This window comes from Mus musculus, chromosome 15 (genome assembly GCF_000001635.26).
Source record: "Mus musculus strain C57BL/6J chromosome 15, GRCm38.p6 C57BL/6J".
Lineage (NCBI taxonomy): Eukaryota > Metazoa > Chordata > Mammalia > Rodentia > Muridae > Mus > Mus musculus.
The window spans coordinates 92248154-92271665 of record NC_000081.6 but is presented as its reverse complement, the minus strand read 5'-3'; the positions used below and the strand labels follow the sequence as shown (position 1 = coordinate 92271665).

Below are 23512 nucleotides of genomic sequence, written 5' to 3'. Positions count from 1 at the left end.
TATTCTTCTTAGGTATTGTACCACACAGTGAAAAGCGCTAGAAGGAAACGGTGAATGGTTAGCTTTAAACATGATTAGTAAGACAAAAAGACACACAGTCAGTGACACAAACAGAATTTGTGCTTTTACTACTTGTCTGGCGTAAGCCATCCCGAGCTGTGCGGAAGAAGCCAAAAAACGTATCCGCAGGATGGAACTGAACTATAAACAGAAGAAAATTGCGGGTATCCAGAGTTACCAGAAGACTGGTCAAGTCACACACGTCAAATACCTTTGGGTTTCTTTTCAGTCGACACGTTGGCAACTCTTACCTCGAACGACAAGGTCAGCGGAAGCCGAGGAATTGTCCACGATTGTCTGCGCCGTGCACGTGTACCGGCCTGCGTGTTTCAGCTGCGCATTTCGGATGAGCAGTTCCCCATTGGCGTCGAGCTACGAACAAAACGAGCAACTGTTCAGTCAGGGAACTTCCACAGCATTAAGGATATGGAGATACAAGGCTTTCTCCCATTAAGAAGTGTCTGGAAGCAGGGGACTGCCTTTCCTGGCCTCAGTGGGAGAGGGTGCACCGAATCCTGTAGAGATGTGATGTCCTAGGAAGGGGGCGATACTGGGGGAGCACCCCCTTCTCAGAGGCGAAAGGGAGAAGGGATGGGGGAAATCTCTGCAAGGGGGAACTGGGAGGGGGCAATATTTTGGATGTAAATAAATAGAATAATTAATTAATAATAAAGAGAGAACAATGAAGAGGAGGCAGAGGAAGTGGCAGCCATCTGTGATAGATCTGCTAAGGGCAGGTTTTTGTCCCATTTCTGCTTGAGCTTTAGCTTTCCAACCAAAAACTAAAGAAACTGAACTTCAGGCCTTCTTGGCTCTGCTGTCTTTGGCATTCTGTCAGAGAACACCACTGCCGGAAAGCCCAGGATGGGGCTAGTTTATTGGTCCCATTTCTATTTTTTATTATTGAGGTTATAATACAATATAAATGTAACATTCCCCCTCCTTTTTCCTCTCATGTACCCCTCTACACTCTCCTTCCAACCCACAGTCTCTCTGTTTTCTCACTAATTGTTATTGCATTCATATCCCTAAATAGAACCCATGCAATCCATACGTCACTTGCTTCTTCTAAAGAAAAACATTAGTGTCTAAAAAATCTGAGCGCTATCAATGTGAGTAAACAAACGTTTCATGGCTGAGAACTGTTAATTCAGATTTGCAAAGATTTGAACTGTTAATTCAGATTTGTGTGTGTGTGTGTGTGTGTGTGTGTGTGTGTATGAATTTTGCTAGGGCAATAAGATATGATGTCTATTTCTAAGAATACACAATATTTAATGAATATCTATTGTGTCATGCATAGAAACAGACACTGCATTTCATCCCACTCTTTCCAGGCAGAAGCTTCCTAGCAAGGTCTCATTGTGTGCACATTGTCAGCAATGGATGTCAGATTTCGAGTACCCAAGCATGCTGCATGGGGTCACCCCATTTTAATGCAAGTGAGAGCTTGCCACAGCTCTTTCTTGTTACCTACAAAATATGTTCTTAGCAGAAAAATTGGGGAAGTTCAAGTTTTTAATGGATCTTTGATTTTCCTAGGAGAAACAAATAGTTGCTTCCCCATTCTAATCATGCACATTTAGTTTCATTATAGGTGATCCGTGGCCTGGGCTGAGATTCACGTGTAAGCATTGTTTATGTGAAACGTTGGGTTATCTCTTTTTAAAGTTTGGGGTCTAGTGAGCACATGTGGAGTGAATGTTCTATTTGGCCATAAGTTCTATTACACGCTGCGTTCTCTGCTATGCTCATCATCAAATCTCTGGATTTGTAGTCTTTACTTGGCTGATGAGGTGGAGAGTCAGAGTTACAAAGTCTGGCCAGATTGGTTTATTGCTTGGAATAGAGTACTACTATGTCCATATAAAGGGCACAGCAGACAGCCCTGGGCTTTTGTCAGACTTGGTGAGCAGTGAGTGCTAATCTTTCTTTACTGAGAAGCTGTCCTCTGTTCTTAACCCCCTGTGTGAGAAACACTACCACCCATACGGGCATTTATTTAACTCTGTTGGGAATTGTGATGGCGCTCTCTTCATATCATCACAAGTAATTAAAATAAAAAACCACGAATTGTTTTATGTCCTAAACTAGTTGCCAAAGTCATATCCACTAGATCTTTGAGAAGGTTCTTCTACATCTTTCAAAATAATAATACTATTAATAATCTATTAATTTTTTTGAGAATTTCATACAATACTTTGATCACTTTTACACCCCCATACTCGGTAGAAGCTTTCATTTAAGCCAAGTTAGAACCAGCTCTGTTTTAAATATTAGAGCCTAAGTAGGACTGCACAGGAATTTGAAGAATATCAACAGGCAGCCCTGTGGCCGAATATCTGGTGAAGGCATGACGCTGAAACTCTGCAGCAGGGAAAGGAGGTAACGCACACGCATCCTTTCTAGGAGAGTGCATATATATATATGAAATGCTTTTTGACGTCTTTTACAAAGACAGCTAAGGCTTTCCAGCCTCGGGAGAAGCCGTGGTTCTCGGTGGTTGGCAGAACGCTTACCAAGCAACTGGAGACCGTGAACCTCAGCACATTCTAGCCACAAATTAGATACGAATGTTCACTTATTTTCACTAAAAGCCACAGCTTGGCTGAATCGCAAAATTCTTCCCTTCAGATGCAGAGAGTTGAATCACATCCTGGAAACTGTGATTGGTAAAGTTCAGGGGATATCCAGCGCGTATATGCGGTTGACCACTTTCGAAGTATCCCAAGTTTAAGTCAAAAGACTATTCAACCTAAAATGGCCCAATCCTTGCTTTCTCCTCCCTCGTATACTAGCTGCCAAAAACTGATTGCGTTAAATAAAAGTTAAAATATTACTAAATTGTGGGAACAAACTGACTCATAAAGAAGAAGCAAACAAGTAGGTGGGAGGACACAAACTTGCTTTGTTCCTTTCAAATTGAAGGGAGAAGAAAGAAAGTTTGCAATACATGAAGGAAGACTTGCTAGATAACAGCTACAGCAAAAACATCATTGGCAGCCTCCCCCCATGCTGACAGCATCCACAGGCTCCCCTAACAGCAGCATTGTAGGCAGCCTCCCATGCAAACCTCACTCCATGGCTTCTCTAATAGCAGCAGGCACATCAGGGGCAGCCTCAGCAGCCACTGGCTCCTCTCACAGCAGGAGTTCAGTAGGAGCTGTGGGATGCTTCTGGGGCTGCTGAAAGACTTTCCAGGCACGCTCGCACACACACTCTGAGCTGGAAGCCCATGAAAGATACAATTTGTAACCAATTCCGAGGCAATCTTTTATATTTGATAACCGAATCTAGCTTCCTTCCTTCCTTCATTATATTAAGTGGCTTTCCTTTTTAGGTTAAAAACACGTCGAAGTGGCAAAATCGTACACACCGGCTGATGGTCACGCCATGAACTTTTCACTGTATCTATCTCTCATCTTATGGTTTCTTAATGCCTGCTGTCCCCCTGTCTACCTCTGCACACTGAGAATACTGACATCGTAAGTGTCAGGCATCACTTGGCACCTTAAAGGGCTCTTGACAATGGCACCTTGAATCTCAAAAACTATATTTTCACACATACAACTATCACTAGTTCTCTAATATATTCTCTATTTAGATTGATATTGATTTCAATAATGCATCATTTTAATTAGCCGTGTCGGAATTTTTGAATATTAAAACACTAAGTAAGGCGCATCATCAAATGTTTAAAACCTCAGGTACGTAAGGGAAGCTGTAATTGCTAAAGAGATTGTTCAAGGGTTGCCTGGAAATGGTGACACAATATAGTCTGCTGACCGATGAATTCATTTTTGACAATTGGCTCATTAAAAAAAAAAAACATATAATGACACTTTTGTTTGAGGTCCTTGCTAAGCTGTTTGAATAAGGAACAATACACCAAATCTTTGAACCCTTGTAGATTTATTTTAGAGTTGAAGGACAAAGAGAGAGAGAGAGAAAGAGAGAGAGAGAGAGAGAGAGAGATAACTGTTAACAGACAGTAGGAATTAAAAAACAATGATGTGCTGGGCGTGGTGGCTCACACCTTTAATCCCAGCACTCGGGAGGCAGAGGCAGGCGGATTTCTGAGTTCAAGGCCAGCCTGGTCTAAAAGTGAGTTCCAGGTCAGCCAGGGCTATACAGAGAAACCCTGTTTCAAAAAACAAACAAACAAAAAACCCAAAAAACAAAAACAACAATGTATAGACTTTTAGCAGGACACAATTTCTCTCTTATAAAATTTATCAGAAGTAGTCAAGAAGAGTTACTCTGTTCTTTATCAAGAGCTGCTTCAGCATTTTATTATCCTCATAGAAGTGTTGTAAAGAAAAAAATTGGTTTTGGAAACCTAATACAATAGCTTTTTTTTTTCTTTTTTTAAGGTGGAAAGATGATGCTTACAGAGCAGGGGCCACAGAATTAAAGGTGAAAAATAACCCAGTGTCAGGTGACAGGTGACGAAGGACAGAGCTACTGAGGAACTCAGACGGCTTCTCTGAATTTTTAGCAAACCTGTAGTGACTTCTTGCTAGACTGAACTTTCAACACTGTGGTAAAGAAATCAGAAGGCTGCACACAGCGTCCATGTGCTCAATCAAGATAGCTACCATGATGATGAGTATTCTGTCGAACAGCGGAAGGGAAATGATTGGTGGCAGTTGTCAAAATTAGGCCAGTGTGGGCCAGGGAGTTGATTCAGTGAGTAAAGGGCAGCCACTCAAACCTGATGACCCTAGTTTGTCCCCTAGGACGCATATAAAAAGCCAGATGCAGTGGTGGGCATTAAGTCCTCTTTCAGTGATATGGCAGACAAAGAACTGAACAGAGGCTCCGTGGCCAGCTAGTCTGTAGAATGCAGTGCACCAGAGAAAACAAAAAGAGACCCTGCCATAAAAGAGTAACTCTTGAATGCTCTCTTCTGAGCTACATATGTGTGCCAGAACGTGTGTATTCCCACACTTATACACATACATGCATGCATACATACACACACAAAATAGAATTGTATACAATTATGTAGCAAGTAAAAAAATACTTTGCCTGTCATTTGCCACCATGAGTGAAGGATAAAATGAAACATATATAACTACTTAGAATCTTTATGAATAGATATATACATATATGTTTATGTGTGTGTGTAGATAATATCAAGTTCTTTCTAAAAAAAGAGAAGTGTTTGACTGACATAAATTATAATTAAAATTAATTTTAGTGGTATGTTTACTCTCTGAGAGTAAGTTAAATTGGAAAATAAGAATGGTAGTAATTTTATAACTGGACACAGAAAATACATAATTATTTGCCATCAAACCTTAGCAGAACAAAATAATGCAGATAGATGGCTTTGATCAATTTTTGTATTAAACTGCTAATTTGTTAACATTTTATCTATACATGAATTTTGTTAAAGCACAAATGAAAGGCTTGCTAGCCATTATTACACAAAGCATAATGTTCAGTGAGTTTTCAATAAGTAAATGAGGAAATAAATAACAAATGTTATGTATAGTAGGACCATTAATAAAAGAACCGTGTTATTAGTCCTTTGTTTTGCTTCATTGATAACATAAATGCTTAAAAGAAATGCACAGTAAAATACAGAAGTGGATGCTCACAGTCATCTATTGGATGGAACACAGGGCCCCCAATGGAGGAGCTAGAGAAAGTACCCAAGGAGCTGAAGGGGTCTGCAACCCTATAGGTGGAACAACAATATGAACTAACCAGTACCCCTGGAGCTCTTGTCTCTAGCTGCCATCACTGGGAAGAGAGGCACCTTGATATTGCAAACTTTATATGCCCCAATACAGGGGAATGCCAGAGCCAAGAAGTGGGAGTGGGTGGGTAGGGGAGCAGGGCGGAGGGAGGGTATAGGGAATTTTCGGGATAGCATCTGAAATGTATATAAAGGAAATATCTAATTAAAAAAAAAAAAGAAGTGCACAGTAAAGCCTTGTTACGTTCTTCCATGGACTCTGCTGAGAAAAGAACTATAGTGAAATTTAGTACTGCCCATCATCTCACAGGCATCGGTAAATACGAAGAGACGCATTTGTTCCATTTCATAAAGGTTTCTGCTTAAGTTAGTCTAGGCTATGAATCTTGAAACCTTGTGCAAGCCTGCCACTTAGTGGTCAAAACTGGAAATAGCAAGCTGAAATCAAAGCAGGCTTGAATTTTAAGTGATACATTTATTTTCTTCAACTAAATTGGAAATGAAAACTCAAGTAATTAAGATTAAAGTTTATATCTACATTATTTTTAGTGATGACAAGTAACTGTTGGCAGTAATGATTGCCAAAACATGATAATGGCAGTTGGAGAATTTTAAACCCTGGGAGTCTCTGATTATTTTTTAAATGTTATTTTGAGTTTGCATACATCTTTTCCAGAGTTTCGGTTGCCTTAGTGCATAGCACTGCAACAGCAGATGGCGTCAAAGCAACCAATGCTATCCCTGTATGAAATGCCATCAAGAATCAAGAAAAATGTCAAGTCATGTAAGTGACATAGACAAAGAGAAATTCTTGCCTCTGCAATTTTGAGCAACCATCACAGCCACCTGTGCCCACAGATGTGCCCTCTGTTAGTACATTTTTTACCCTCTGAGCTTCAGGTGGAAAATGCTCGTTTCAACAAATACAAAAGCCAGGGCTAGACATGAGAATTGTCTCTGAAAGACTGTTTAAACATTTTTGATGCCTTCACTTAAGTGTCATTTAGTAGTGTATTTGAGCTCTGATATTGTTGTTGTTGTTATTGTCAGAAAAGAAACACAGCATGAAATCTTTCCTGGACTTTTGTAGGGTTAGGAGATAATTACGTTGTTTGCCTGTTTTACAATATGCATTCTTATCTTGAGGTTATATATTCTTTTAAAGAATTCAACTCATCTGTCTTTCTTTCACATGCTAATAATGAACATGTGGTAACTTGATTCAGGTGTGTCTCATGGTTTGGCTTATCTGTTAGCTGAGAGTAACCCAAGTTGAGGAATCCCAACATAGGGCCCACAGCCAGCAAGTACTCCTCAGTGGGCCAGCCGGGGTGGGGGTGGGGGGCAGCTACTTTCTGAACCTCTGTGGCTGTCATTTGCAGAGAGAGCAGGCATAGTCTCAGGACTCACTCCCCATCTCTACCCCAACTCACCTTTTTGCCTTTAGCACACCAACCACTTCTTGTTTGTTTGTTTGTTTGTTTGTGTTTTTCGTTTTGTTTTGGTTTTTTGTTTGTTTGTTTGTTGAGACAGGGATTCTCTGTCTAACCCTGGCTGTCCTGGAACTCACTTTGTAGACCATGCTGGCCTCGAACTCAGAAATCCGCCTGCCTCTGCCTCCCAAGTGCTGGGATTAAAGGCGTGCACCACCACTGCCCAGCTCAACCACTTCTTTATTCCCTTCTTCTCTTTTTTTTTTAATGTACATATCTATCATTTATTTTTCAATTAGGTATTTTCTTCATTTACATTTCCAATGCTATCCCAAAAGTCCCCCATACCCTCCCACCCCAACTCCCCTACCCACCCACTCACACTTCTTGGCCCTGGCGTCCAGATATAGCTGTCTGTCTCTTGTGAGGCTATGCTGGGGCCTAGCAAACACAGAAATGGATATTCCCTTCTTTTTTAAGCCCTTAAGCTTTTATAGAGTTTCAGATACATTTGCATTGCAAAATGTCTCCTCTGCCCCTCTTCTATATCTGTTGCCCATTTATTCTTTTTCCCTATTTTTTTCTTACAGTGAGCATTTATGTCAAACAACACAGGGTAATTATTATATTAAAGAATGTACCTCGGCCCTAAATGTGAAGTTTCACCTTAATTAGGGTAATTTATGCCCCCAAATCTATTTATGCAGACTTCTCCGAAGCTACTAAATATACTTTATAAGTCCCTCTTGTCATCTTTCCAGATGGTAGCTCTGAAATCCTTCAATTTATGAGACCAAAGGATTAAATGAACTCCAAACTTTGTTTCTCTTTTTAAGTAGCATGTCTGTTTTTCTGACTGTTTTCCTTAAAATCGATAAAAATGGTGAGACGTGTCTTTCAAAAACAATCTAATATGTAAAGAAGAATTATTAAATTGATAACGATTGTGATTCTGATTTCACTAATGATGGGCAAGTCTATGTTAGGTGAATCATAAATGTTTTCTGTCTATTATGTAGATTTTTAAGTATACTCTGGCTCAGAAACCTAATTGGCAGGTCTATGATTGGTTTTATGGTTACAGCTAGTCTCAGTAAATTGCAAGTAATGGACATCCTGGTGAAACTGCAGGGGCAAATACATTAACACGGAGGGAGTGGTGGCCGTGCATCTATGCCACAAATGTCCCCGTCTGGTTAAAGGAACGCTTACTAAACTTAAAGAAGAAACCCTAGACAAGTAATTTGAAGGCAACCGGATAATCTAAAGCATCATGCTATTATAATTCATAAATATCAGTACAGGTCTTACGTGGAATAAAAGTTCTGAAATATCACACTGGGTTGGCTCGACCACTTGTGTACATTAATAGCTGATTTTGACGTCAATGTCCACACCCCTCATTTTTGCTTTTTTGTTCTGTTTTGTTTCTTGAGACAGGGACTCAGTATGTAGCCCAGGCTAGCCTCCAGCTTAAGAATCTAAGATTCTTTTGACTAAGTTTCCTGAGTGCTGAGATGTAAGTCCGATTTACCAGACCCGCGTATTTTCATTTGTTGTTGTTGTTGTTGCTTTTCTATCATTTTAAAATGTTGAATAAGGATTTTGCTATTATATATATATATATATATATATATATATATATATATATATATATCATTGTACTTTGCTTATATCCCCACTATCCTTCCATCTGAGTCCTGCACCTCTCCTGTGCCCCTTCTTCCTATTGACATAATTCCCACCCTCTGCGCATCTTCTTTTTCTTTTACTTGAATTTTTTATTTATTCAATTTACATCACACTCACTGTCTCTCTCTTGGTCACCCCCCTGCCACAATCCTTCCTCCACCCCTTCCCTTTTCCTCTGAGCAGATTGGGGCCCTCTGGGTATCCCCCGCCCCAATCCTGGTACTTGAAGACTCTGTGAGGCTAGACACTTCCTCTCCCACGGAGGCCAGACAAGCTCAGCACATATTAATTAAGGGCACGTGCCAAACAAATACACAAGTCCCTAAGCAGTAACCTTTTCAGAGAGGAGAATGGTAGCAACTAGGAGAGCCAATTTGTCCTGTGCCAGGGTCAAGCAGCTTGTTAATCCCCGCAATCCCGCAATGACAGCCCTGCGTTGCTTCCCAACTGTCTCCCTGGTCTCTGATCGCTGTGTCAATTCCCAAAGTTTGGAGAATGTACAGTTTCCACTTCTGAGAATTAACCATTTCATCTTTTTCAAACCACGAAGACTAGCTCAAGCCTTGAAACAAATATATTCCATTGATTTGCTACATTCACAGAATGAAATAAATTACTTTAAAACGAATCATATAAGTGGAAGAGAAAATAAACCTAGAGATCAGTAGATATTTGAGAATATCCCTACCAAACTCTTTAACATTAGTCCTTTATAAATGTTTTAGAGTACCATGATTAATCTGAGAAAAATGGAAAGCTTTTCACAGGACTGTCACCTCCTTATAAAACTAAAATTATGTAAAATATTATTATATTTCTGAATTTTTAATTATTTATATATATACATATATATGTGTGTGTGTGTGTGTGTGTGTGTGTATGTGTGTGTGTGTATGTGTGTGTGTGTGTGTGTAAGCTATGGTACATGTTTCACCAGAGAACAACCTTTTAGGTTTGGTCCCTTCTTTCTGTTATATGGGTTTCTAAGATTGAACTCAGGCCCACAGGCTTGGTGGCTTACTTACCTAGTAAGCTATGTCTCTGATCCTTAACTGAAGTCTTAGTACAGACACAGAAGGACTATTAGGGTGTTGGTAAGATGAAGTATAAGACACATACCATAAAATTCCTCTGGTAATGGATATGCGTAATTTCCTTGTTAAAGTCAATCACGTAGCCATTGAAGGACCACACAAACGTGAGGTCCAAGGCAGGATCGAAAGACGCAGCACACTGCATGGTGGCATTTTCCCCAACAGTGATGTCAGCATTGATTGGGGCCAAAATAATTCGTGTGGGATCTGTAGGGTTTCAAAAGAAAAGTAAGTCACAGTTAAAGAAACACAGGAGACGAAGTAAAACTGGAGATATTGGCTGATCTGGTACTGTGCAAGAATTAAAGTCAACGTTGGAGCTCTAACCCTGCCATCCGAGGATTGTGAACAGTGTCTGCTTGATTCACAGGTAATCCTACTGTCTCCCTTCCTCCTGGACGCTAATGCCACCATGTGAGGACTTGCCTCAAATGCAGGCTCCTTACACAGTTAGTACTGCCTGCATCTTTCCATGTGACTGGACCCTAAGACCATCTGGGGATGTGATGCATACAGACGGCCTGTTCACCCCAAAGGTAGCTCTTACCTCCCTCCCTCAGGGACCTCAATGTTGCAAACTGCGTACTTAAACTGAACAATTGTGTGTCCCACCTTTAGCTGTCACTCTCTCCTCTGGTAAGCTAACCTTGGCTTTTAAGGAGCATGTTCTTTCTATAGACTGCCCACTGGTGGAGTCAGAAGCCGTGATTTTCTCTAGCTGAGCTAGGATAGCTTCTCCTATCCCAGTCATGCAAAAGCTTTGGGTGGGCCTAAGACTGAACTTCAAGTACCATTCAGTGCTCCCAAAACCTGACAAATTCAGATCTCAAAGCCTACTCAAAAAAATATGGGCCAGACACTTCTACCAAAAGGTACAATGAATAATCTAATTACAGATCCTTAAGGTCCCCTCTCCCCCTCTCTCTTTCACACACACACACACACACACACACACACACACACACCAAGTAACACAAAATTCAAGACAGCATGCCTCCTCCAAAACTTATTAATCCTGTGTTAGTGATCCCCAATGAAAGCAACTTAGATGACAGGACAATTAATTAAAAAGAATAATAACCGATATGTTTATAAAAGGGATGTAAATAAATGCTAGAATGAAAGTCAATAAAGCACAAATAGTTCAATAAAATGAGAACAACTCAAGACTTATGAAAATATAATTCAATACAGATACATAAATACTGAAGAATATATATACTTATATAATTTGAAATGAAAACTCCAGGATGTTTATTAAAAAGCCCAAATGGAAAGCCTTACTAATAAAATATATCTAGCAGAAGATAGAATATCAGGGCTTGAAGGCAAGGAAGAGAAATTGGATTACTCAGTCAAATAAAATAAGTTTTAAAAGACCCATAAACAAAAGAGACAAAATCTTTGGGACAGTATAAAAAGACCTATTATGAGTGACTGTCCTCTGGGATAAGTGGTCCTCATCTTTGAGGAACTCAGCTAGGCCTCTTGCAAAATTGGTGATCTGTCCTGGGCTTGTTAACTGTTTATCCCTGTCATAGAGGGTTGAGGAGAGCCATGAGACTACTTGAGTATCTATCTGCTCTCTACCACCTGTTGTATAAATATCTGCTTTAATTGCATGTGGCTCAGATAGCGACTACTGGAGAAACTGGGGGGGGGGGCAGGCTTCATCTATGCATCTATGGAAAGTTATCACCTCTACTAGATAAAGGTTTTCCCAGTGTGTCCTGTTGGAGGAGGAGCACCCACATTTGTGAAAGCAAACCCTTACATATGTTCTCCAAGGAAGCCCAATAGGCTCTTTGTTTTCTGTGATGGTTTGTATATGCTCAGCCCAGGGAGTGGCACTATTAGAACGTGTGGTTCTGTTGGAGTAGGTGTCGCTGTGGGTATGGGCTTTAAGACCCTCATCCTAGCTGCTTGGAAACCATAATAAAAGCAGTTTAAAAGAATCTGTTATCACCAAGCCACCCCTATAGAGAAGAGTGAGGAATAACTCAGGTTGAAGAGAAAAATAAGCATGTCTAAGAGGCTACAAGGAAATGGAAACAATGGTAGGTTACACAGAGGAACACTAAGAAAAGAAACATCACAAAGTTAACAAAATGACAACAAACAACACACATTTTTTCCCATTAATACATTTGAATATCAACTCCCTAGTCAAACAACACAAGCTCACAGACTGGATTAGAAAACAGTATTCACCATTTTTCTATTTCCAAGAAATGCAACTCCCCACCAAAGATAGACACTACTAATGGTAAAAGGATAAGCAAAGGAATCCTAAACAAATGTAAACAGAAAATAGTTTCTAATAGGATTTTGGTAGCACAGGAAATAAGACCAATAATTGACAAATGATATCTCGTAAAACTAATAAGCATTTATATTGCAAATAAAGTCATTAACTGAATGAAGAGGAAACCACAGCTAAATATCTGACAGATGGTTAATATTTAACATACATAAACAATTCAAAAAACTATACATCAACAAAATAACCCAATACAAAAAGGGGCAATCAATTTGAAGAGACTTCTCAGAAGAAAGAATAAACATGGCTGATAATCATTTAAAGAAATGTTCGATAACTTTAGTCATCAGGAAAATGAGAGTTGAAACGACTTTAATATTCCTTCTCAACCTAGTCAGGTTGCCTATATCAAGAAATTAAATGAAAACAAATGTTAACAAGGATACTGGTAGTAATCAACCCTTACTGCATGGTAGCCACTATGAAAATAAGTGCAGTAGTTCCCTAAAACAGCTAGGACTAGAACTCCCCTACCCCACTCCTGCACATACCCCTAAAAAGAATTCTATTTTCTTCTTCTGAGATGCTTGCACATCTATGTTTACTGCTTCTCCAGCTAGGAAACAGAACCAGCCTAGTTGCCCACCATCTAGTGAATGAACAAGAAATGTGAAGTACACACACAAAATAGAATTTTATTCAGTTACAAAGCAAAATGAAAAAAAAAAAAAAACCACAGATGAATTGGTGAGACTACACAAAAGTACAATGAGCCAGGTTACCGGTTGCAGGATATCATACTGTGAAAGCCAGAATTGTGTTACTTACTAAATACCCTGCTTCTAATTGTGGTGAGTCCCAGCCCTTATCATGTAGCTTTAATCTCTCTGGCTAGAATATAGACACACCCTTAATAAACACTTTTAATCCCAAACAATGAAGGTTAAGTTACTTTGTAGAAGGAAGCCCCCATGTTTGAAACTGATGTCTAATTGAGTGGCAGACAAAGAGATGAATCAGAGAATGACTTGACACAACAGGCTATACACAACTCTCACAAGAAGAGAGAGGAAAGGTGAAGCTATTTAACGGGCAGTGAAGACTAGGGTACAGTTTTACTGAGACAGGTTGCAGAGAGAGAACGAGCTAGAAACAGGTGACGACAGATGAGTCTGAGAATGAGAAGGAGCCAGATGATCAAAACAGGTCGTCAGAGTTAGTTTGAGGCCAAGCAGCACAATTCAGTCAGAGGCCCAGAGTGAAGACAGATTGAATCATCAGTCAGTTTGAAGAGGAATTTGAGTTGAATCAGCCAACCAGAGTTTAGAAAGAACTAGAAAGTGAGCTTATTCAGGAGTAAGGCTCAGAGGATGAAAACATTCTAGGCATAGGTAAGATTATACAGAGGTTAGAAGCTTCTAGGACTAGGCCTAGGTTAGCAAATGGGGGCACTAAGCCTCTGAGATGACAATTACATCAGGTAAATAAAAGATATTTTACCAGTAACCCACGTACAGAAAGACAAAAGTGTATGCTTTCTCTTATATGTGGTTCCTAGCTTCAAATCTTCAGATTTTCATGTTTGAACTATAATACCTGTTGAAGTAAGTAAACTAGAAATGGACCATTAAGGTGGGGGACCATCCCACTGAAGTATGGGGGAGGGGATAGACTTTCACAGGTGGTACCCAAATGGCGAAATTTAGGGAATGGAAAGTCTAGTCGGGATGTGTGTTGGAAGATGGCAGAGCTGAGGATGCAAGAATATTCATCAAAACTAAGGACCTGTGGGGGGAAAAACATACAAAACTTACTACCTAAAATAATGAAAATGTTGAGTTAAGAAAAAGCACACACAAGAGTTAGATGGTCTGGATAATGCTACTCCTGAAAACCAAGGGTTTCTAAGCAAACAACAGTGGCAGGTATGTGATACCTCCTCATCAGTTGTTGGTTAGAGGGGTTGAAGACTCTCAAATAATGCAGACCCCTTCTCACTATAACTAGTTTGTAAAACCTATGGCTGAAAAAAAAAACAAAACAAAACATGTATCTTTGTTATAAGATGTAGAGAAATGAAGCTGGAACTGGGCCTGTTGCCTAGCTTTCAAGTTGCTGTAATATGCTAAATAGAGTTCTGGAGGAGGCATCAACAATCTTACCCAGTTATAAACCCTATGGCCTGTGATACCAATATGTCAACTAAGACGTGCCTACTTACGCAACTGCAGTATGATTGTTAAGGAGTAACCACCTGCTCTGGTTGGATTTGGGGCTGGTCCCTCATGAAGCACTGAAAACCTATCACTATAAACCCATTCCAAAACCCATAGCTTAGGAGGTGTTACACCTTAGGAGAGAACTTGATTTTTTTTTCCTAAGTTGTCATGGTACTAAACTGGCTTCTACATCTTTATGTTTATACCTAAAGGCAAATGCTACCCCTAGCTTTGTATCAGAGGCACCTCCATGATGGATGGCAGTTCATACAGAGAGGTTCATGATGTCTCAAAGTGATGAAAATAAGTGGCAGTTGAATACACAGTGATAATGAGGATAGGTATACCTTCATTTATAAATATCAGGGAATACCATGAAAAAGAGGGTGAAAAGAATGAAGATGCTGAATAATAAGTACAAGTGCTGTGAAGTGCTGTCTTCTGGGCATGGCAGAGACAATGCAGTCATGACTTCATAACCACTGTGGTTGTCTACAATGAGGCTACACAAGCCTGAGCCTATGGGGCCCTCTCTTTCCCTCTGGAATTGTTGGCTTCTGACAGATTTCAGGGGAGGGATTACTCTTGGCCAGTTTGTGCCCACTGAGATGTCCAGCATATCCCCCAAAAAGATGACATGGGTTAAACTCAGTAGCTCTTAACAAAATAACAAATCCGATCACCATCGCTAATTGGCAATGGCAAACTTATGAGAAAGAGAAGAGGACTTTTAGAGAGAAAGAGGGTAACAGGTGGGAATGATATTAGATGGTGGTTATAACAATTGGAATGAACATCATACATATATAAACATAATACATATATGAAAGTGAAATAAAAGAACAAACTCAGTAAAAAGTTCTAAAGAGGAATAAAATACAATATAATTTCATGCTCTTTGAAAAAGAATAAGATGCTCTCACATCCAGTTCCAGGGACAGTACTCCAGAGGAAGAAACTTGCCCTGAAGACCTCTGAAATGGGAACTCATTAATATGTTGACTGTATTGGAAGCTCAGTTTTGAGTCACACCCACAAAGACACACACACACACGCACACGCACACGTGCACACGCACATGCACACACATGCGCACATGCACACACACACACACAGACATACACGCACACACACACACACACACACACACACACACGCAACACTGTAAAACATAAGCATCGTCACTTAAAGAGAACAACATGACTCAAGTATGAAAGGATTCTTACTTGTGATCACCAGAGTCCCAGTGCTATTAGCTTTTCCTCTGTTATTTTCTGCAAAGCATGTATAGATTCCACCATCATTTCTTGTAATATTATTGATTTCCAAGCTACCATCTTCCCATATGAGTATTCTGTTGAAATTTAAAAACATAAAAATTCAGTCATTTAGTAACATACATTATTATCAGACCTTACATTAAATATGCTAACATTATTATACTTTATACCAGTTTCTTAGACATTTTCCTGCATAAAATGTTTGAATTTTCTAACCTTTGTTTCAAATGTTCTTTCTCAGTATTGGCAAATTGCTAAAAGGTCAAGTTCTTACTTTCCTAGATCCTATAGATAGCATCATAGAGAAGATCCATCTATATTCTTCCTTCTTTAAGAAAGATGACACATTTTAGCCAAGCAAAGACCTCTTTCTTCAAATGTGAAGAAACATAGTTAGCCACTGTTCCATGTGCTGCACAAAGAACCTGGTCACTATGTTTTGTGAAGGCCACAGGTTCCGGCTTATTGCCATCTTGACTGGGCATCTGGGGACTTTGCCATGAGTCTAATTCTTGCAGACACTAAGCTCCTCTTAGAGGCACTTTTGACCAAAGCACTCTCCTAGGCCCTTATCAGTCTTTCTCAGGACTGTGCAGAATCCTAGTCTCTCTGCCTTCTTTCACCCTCTCTGTGTCCTTACTCAGGCCTGTACCTCATTCGATGGCTCTCCACCTTCCATTTAGCCTTGTCTCTCCTTTCCTTCCCAAACATTGCCATTCATAAATATCACTCTTATGAGGCTTATTCTGTCTTGGCACTTGGCTCTTGGTAAGTGATCTCACAGGACAGATGTTAACGTACCGTGCTTCCTTTCACTTCAAGTCCTTGTCAAACTACTCCCTATTCCTTGTTTCATTGCTTTGCCAGAACAGACATAAAAATTGCAGTCAAGTAACAGTGGGAAACCTCTAACAATTTCTCCTAAGCCCATACTAATTTTAGCTACACCCCTCTACACACAGCACTGAAATTGATCGTCATCATATTCAAAGACCCCACAGTCCCATATCACAAAATGACATTTCAGTTGCTGTACTTTAGTTAGTAATATGAATGTGTATAAGTCCCAATGAGACTATAATAGAACCCTAAAGGTCCTGTCATCTAATGGCGCTATCTCCACAGCAACGTCATGTGCAAAACATTGACCAGGTTTGTGGATGCTGAAGCTAAATACCTACCGGCCTGTCATCTTACAAACTGTAGTATATATAATCCTTGTATGACACAACTCTATTACAGAAAAATGACTAAGCCTCTTCCTTGTGCAATTCCTATACTTACTCCATCATATACTTTTTCATATGGTATGAAAATGAAACAGGCAGGAAGCAGGCACAGAAGTCCCTGCTTTGCTGAACTACTTTTCATACTTTTATTCATCCAAATAATGTTATAGTTACTACTCGTTAAATATTTAATATATCAATTACTAAAACAACACATTCATTACTTTAAAAGTAATATAATTACTGTTAATTGATAAAATAACTTTTAATAATGTGATTGATAGCAGCATGAATAAAACAATAAAATACAAAATATGTTATATTTAACCATTGTCTAGACTGTTTTCAACAATTCACATTTGTATGTATCTTTTACAAATATTTAATTACATATATACATATATACATAGAAAACACATTACAACATTCAGAAATTCTTACATCTGAACATTCTCTCACACAGTGATTATTTACACTGAACTGTTGAGTTAAAGTACTGATCAGAAACTGAATGTGGAGACTGAGTGAGAAAGCACTTGGCTGACATCAGAGGTTTACGGACACTGCACACAGTGACGTTGTAAGAGCTCAGAAGCCATTGGACATCAGTGACATCCCCGTCTGGCCTGACCTGCTGCTGTTAACGAGCCACTCCGTCCCTTTGCTCCATGAAAACTTGGGTTTTGGTGCGGCCTTGGGTTTACATTCAATGATAACCCTTCCACCTTTCGCAGCCAAGATCTTTTTCTTCATAGGATTCATTTCAAAAGTTGGAGCTAAAGCTACAAGGTAAACAAATGTTTATTATTCCCCTTTGCTGGCAAATCAAAACGTTCCTTCTGGATTACGGCATGTTTCGTTGATTAATAATCAATAGAAATATTGGAGTGGTACTTTATTAGGCACTGCATACATACATTTTTTATTTAATAATTTAGTAACGCAGGCTTAGTGCAAATGGGTAATTGCTGATAGCTTTATCAATCAAATTTTAGTTTTAATCAGGTTATATACCTATTCACCTAAAGGGCATCATGAATCTGTTTTTAATTCTACAAGGGAATTAGTGAAAAAGATGGCTAGAACTCTACATGCCACACATGCTACTTGCAAATTCTTAGACATGCTCACAGCCATCACACTCAGCCTGCCTCAAGGCAAACTAACAGAAGGATTGAAATCTATTAAACTGATATCATTCTGTTATGTCATCACAGATACTTAACAGGTAGGATTGACATTTGAATCGGAAAACTCTTTTCAATTAATAATGGAATCCCACTTCACTAAGCATCAACTGAGTGCATATACTCTTTGATAAACCGACCCAGGACTTCACAACCTACCTATAGACAGCTAAACGAATACCGAATCCAAACAATTGGTTAAGGAGCACATGGCATAGCTGAAGCTCATTTTCAGGTCACCCGTACCACAGAATATTAGTTATGAAGTCATGACACAGAGTCTCATAGCTGGTCACCCCAGTGATGGCATACCCTTTACCTTCCAGGTTCTCCCATCTAGTCCACTGCTATTAGTCATCTTGGCTATTAATAGACACGATGTATTCCAGCCATCTGCATACTGCCCCTCCTGGAGGAGTTTGCTTTTTCAGGCTGATTTGCACTTGAATCTTGATCATTTAGTCTAGTGATTCTTAAACTTTACCTACCTATCAAAACCATCCAAGGGCCTTACTCTAATGTCTGCTCAGTGGACTGATGGTGGGAGGGATTATAAACTTGCAGGAAGCCCCAAGAGCTGTTTCCTCTTTTTTCCTCAAAGCAAGTCATCTTTTATAGCAAATATTTAGTCTATTCAGAGGTTCTCAACCCGCACAGGGGTTGCATATCAGATATCCTGCATGTCAGATTTTTATATTACAATTCATAATAGTAGCAAAATTACAGATATGAGTTCACAACAAAAATAATTTTATGGTTGGGGATCATCACAACATGAAAAACTGAATTAAAGTCTTCCGGCATTAGGAAGGTTGAGCCTCACTAGCCTATTTTATTGCTCTTTTAGCCTGAATATAAATAAGTAACCAACCTGTGCTATGCATCTAATCAAAGTATAGTAATATTGAATGCAAGCTATGGATATCCTCCCACCGTATTATATGTTGTTTGTTTGATAAACATTGATCAGAAATCAGGAAGGATACTGACCCAGGATCTTGAGCTCAGCGTTGGCATAAATGGACCCATACGCGTTTTCTGCTATGCACTGGTACATCCCGGCATTTTCAAAAGTCACATCATACAGTCTCAGTTCCCCTTTGTGATACTGAAGGGTAAAATAAAGTACATGGGTTTGAGGAACATGGAGCGTATGTAAAGTCTTCATTCAGCTTTATGTCAATGCTTAACCTAGGAACGTTGTGGTCATACACCCTCATTCTCTCCTATGATGCACAAACTGGGGTGACCGTGGCATGGAAAAGACCACTTACCATGCCCAATGGCTCCTGTTCTATTCATCCTACAGAGCTGAGAGTCCACCTTTTCCCCCTTTGGACCAGCTGGGAGATTAGAGTGGGAAGGTAGAGAAGGGACCCACTGTTGTCACTTGTACCAAGGCTGGGATAGGACTTAGCACGCCTTTCTTACCTCTGTCTCTGTGGGGTTCAGGGGAACAGTGGCAAAGAGGGGACAATGTCAGTGGAGATGGTTAAATAGGAAGGTGGGCAGTGGAACAAAGGAAAAATAAGGAAAAAAGAGAGAGAGGTAAAGAGAAGATTACAGAACGCTGTTGAAAGTGAAAGAAGATCATCCTGAGTGAGGTAACACATTCACAAAGAAACTCACACAATATGTACTCACTGATAAGTGGATATTAGCCCCAAACCTAGGATACCCAAGATATAAGATATAATTTGCTAAACACATGAAACTCAAGAAGAATGAAGACTGAAGTGTGGACACTATGCCCCTCCTTAGATTTGGGAACAAAACACCCATGGAAGGAGTTACAGAGACAAAGTTTGGAGCTGAGATGAAAGGATGGACCATGTAGAGACTGCCATATCCAGGGATCCATCCCATAATCAGCTTCCAAACGCTGACACCATTGCATACACTAGCAAGATTTTATCGAAAGGACCCAGATGTAGCTGTCTCTTGTGAGACTATGCCGGGGCCTAGCAAACACAGAAGTGGATGCTCACAGTCAGCTAATGGATGGATCATAGGGCTCCCAATGGAGGAGCTAGAGAAAGTAGCCAAGGAGCTAAAGGGATCTGCAACCCTATAGGTGGAACAACATTATGAACTAACCAGTACCCCGGAGCTCTTGACTCTAGCTGCATATATATCAAAAGATGGCCTAGTCGGCCATCACTGGAAAGAGAGGCCCATTGGACTTGCAAACTTTATATGCCCCAGTACAGGGGAACACCAGGGCCAAAAAGGCGGAGTGGGTGGGCAGGGGAGTGGGGGTGGGTGGATATGGGGGACTTTTGGTATAGCATTGGAAATGTAAATGAGCTAAATACCTAATTAAAAATGGAAAAAAAAAGAAAAAAAAAGAATAAACTAGAAGGTGATTGAGGAAGAAAAAAAAAAAAAAGAAAGTGAAAGAAGACACTTCGTTTTTCAAGGAAGTTTTTCTTCTATTTCAGGGCCCAAGTACCCTTACTCTACTGATCATCCTGTGACTGAACATGCACTCAGGAACAGCCAGGCACTTCAACACACTTACCGAGTATCCATTTTTCAGCCACCTGATGGTAGGAATGGGCTTCCCTGTGGCTATGCAAGGCCAGTAGAGGTCACTGCCTATGTCCACCTCAGTGTCATTGATATGCTCTACCCACTCAGGAAACGCTGTAGAGGAGGAACAATATAAGTTTTTCAATACCCATCATAATCTCAAGAGAATAAAATTTGCATTTTGTTAGCTTTATTCTGGAGAATACATCCAATATGATGTGTCTGCTTGCATGGGTCTAAGGCGTATAAAATTCACATACTGTTATAGGATAAGACAACTGTAATTTAGCTAGAAATTGTGATTCTAGAAGCATTTAATTTAACTTATGTGTATATGTGTGCCTTCATGAGTTCATGTGCACCATGTGCATGCAGGTGGCCCCAAAGGGTACTGGGTTCCCCAGGACTGGAGCTATAGGGAATTGGAGCCATCTGACATGGGGCTACAAACTGAATTCCAGCCTTGTGAAAGAGCAGCAAGTGATTTTTAACTTTTGAAGCATCTTTCCATCCCTCTCCATATTTTTATTTACAAATTTAAAGGCTAATTCAAGAAAAAAATACTAAATCAATTGATATTAGTCTTATATATAACTTGAATCTCTTAGATAGGCCAAAATGACAATTGAGTGTTTTAAAAAGCTCTTCTGCAGTGTTTGCTATTATATATAGCAATCTGAGCCATAACTTTAATATATATATATATATGTAAGTAACATATATATATATATATATATATATATATATATATATATATATATATATATATATATGTGTGTGTGTGTGTGTGTGTGTGTGTGTGTGTGTGTGTGTGTATGTGTGTGTGTACACTTTAACTTTTAGGTTAACATTTAGGACCTTCTCCATTCCCCATATTGCACACTATCTGCTTAATGCAGCTTTTGTGTATTGTGAGATACACATAGCATCTTACTCAATTCACTTCCACACACCTGCTCCTTTAGCAGCCTTCACTGGGGAAACTCCTGACTGAGCGAAATGGACTTTAGTCCTTCTTTATTTTTATCTACTTAGCAGTTGTAGAAAATGAGAAAATGATAGAAATTGCCTCAAAGGAAAAAGAATGTTTTCACATGAAAAGAAACAGTGTGGATAGATATTTCAGTTATCTAAGCAGCTCAAACAAAGGTAAGAAAATAGTGTAAAATAAGGAAGAGAACAGAGAGAGAGAGAACTCTTCATGGAGAGCTCCATTTTATTTCCTTTTTATTGAAAATGAGACCTTGTATTTTATTTATTTTCTGTAGAAAGTGCCATGGGTATATTATCATAATTATCAAATATTATATATGTATATATAATTATATACACATATGAGGAATCAGAAAATATTTTGTGAGGGATCCAAACTATCAATATTAACCCAATACATGGATAAGCACATGTCTCTTTGTGTATACATTGCAGTATAAAATCTAATTTAGCTTCATTTTTTTCACTAATCATTTGTTTGTAACTCATGGCGAGAACTTTTAGTAACTGAATCCTGGTGAATCTGTTAGTTGAATACAGGTTTTATTTTGTACAGAATCTCTCCAATACTTTAATGTCAACTCTGCTGCCTTGGCATCCCAGGGTGACACATGGATGTGACAATACATAATACAATGTCAAGAATAAATAATTGAATCACATTGGTGAATTATGTATGTAGTTTCATTACACAGTTTTGAAGATAGTTTCCTTAGAGCTAAAGATAAAGCTGATGATGTCTTACTCGTAAAGAAGAAATAAGGAATGGGTCATTTAAAATAACTCCATCATTTGATTCCTTTTTTCTTTTTAGTTTTATTCATTTATTTTTTTACACTCCATATTTTATTCCCCACCCTTTCCACCCTCTGAACATTTCCACATCCCATACCTCCTCCCCACCCCTCTGTCTCCACGTAGATGTCCACACCCCACACCCCACCTGACATCTAATCTCCCTGGGGCCTCCAGTCTCTTGAGGGTTAGGTGCATCATCTCTGAATGAACACAGACTTGGAAGTCCTCTACTGTATGTGTGTTGGGGGCCTCATATCAGCTGGTGCATGCTGTCTGCTTGGTGGTCCAGTGTTTGAGAAATCTCAGGGGTCCAGATTAATTGAGACTGCTGGTCCTCCTACAGGATCGCCCCTCTCCTCAGCTTCTTTCAGCCTTCCCTAATTCAACAACAGGGGTCAGCTGCTTCTGTCCATTGGTTGGTTGCAAATATCTGCATCTGACTCTTTCAGCTGCTTGTTGGATCTTCCATAGTGAGGTCATGCTAGGTACCTTTTTTGTGAGCGCTCCATAGCCTCAGTGATAGTGTCAGGACTTTGGATGGCTCAGTCCCAGTGGGAGGGAGAAGAAAGCAATCACAAGTGGGGAGAGAGTAGGGGACCTGGGAGGGAAAGTGGACAGAGTGGAGGAGTGCGGGGGGGGGGGGGGACCTGATCTGGTATTGGGTGAGGGAAAATGACTGAAGACCTGAGGGTCAGCAGAAAGAATGGAAACAGGCAACCTGGGGAAGTTAGGAGGTTGGGGAAACTCTTCAGAATACACCAGAGACCTGAGAAGTGAGAGACCATTGGGACTCAAAGGGAGGAATCTTAGATGAAATGCCCGACAGTAGGGAGAGGGAACTTATAGAGCCGACTTCCAGCAGGAAGACAGGGCATCAAATGAGGGAAGGGGGGGCATTCCACAGTCACAACTCTGACTCATAATTATTTCTGTCTGAGAGAATTACAGGGATGGAAATGGAGAAGAGCCTGAGGAAGTGAAGGTCCAGCGACCAAAGGGGATCCTGCTCACTTTGCTTCTTTAAGGCC

The 23512-nt window shown here is 39.8% G+C and overlaps 1 protein-coding gene across 7 annotated transcripts in view; it reads right to left on the bottom strand.

Moving 5' to 3' along the window:
• Positions 1-23512, bottom strand: part of Cntn1 (contactin 1) — a 290816-nt gene that overhangs the window by 70302 nt on the left and 197002 nt on the right. For all 7 annotated transcript variants that reach the window (XM_006520383.4, NM_001358051.1, NM_001159648.1 and 4 more), the window contains 6 exons: positions 20683-20807; positions 19152-19269; positions 17606-17756; positions 15692-15819; positions 10012-10193; positions 312-432 (listed from right to left, as the gene is read on the bottom strand). In XM_006520383.4, coding sequence (XP_006520446.1) covers positions 312-432; positions 10012-10193; positions 15692-15819; positions 17606-17756; positions 19152-19269; positions 20683-20807 — 825 coding nt within the window. The remainder of the gene's footprint in view (positions 1-311; positions 433-10011; positions 10194-15691; positions 15820-17605; positions 17757-19151; positions 19270-20682; positions 20808-23512) is intronic.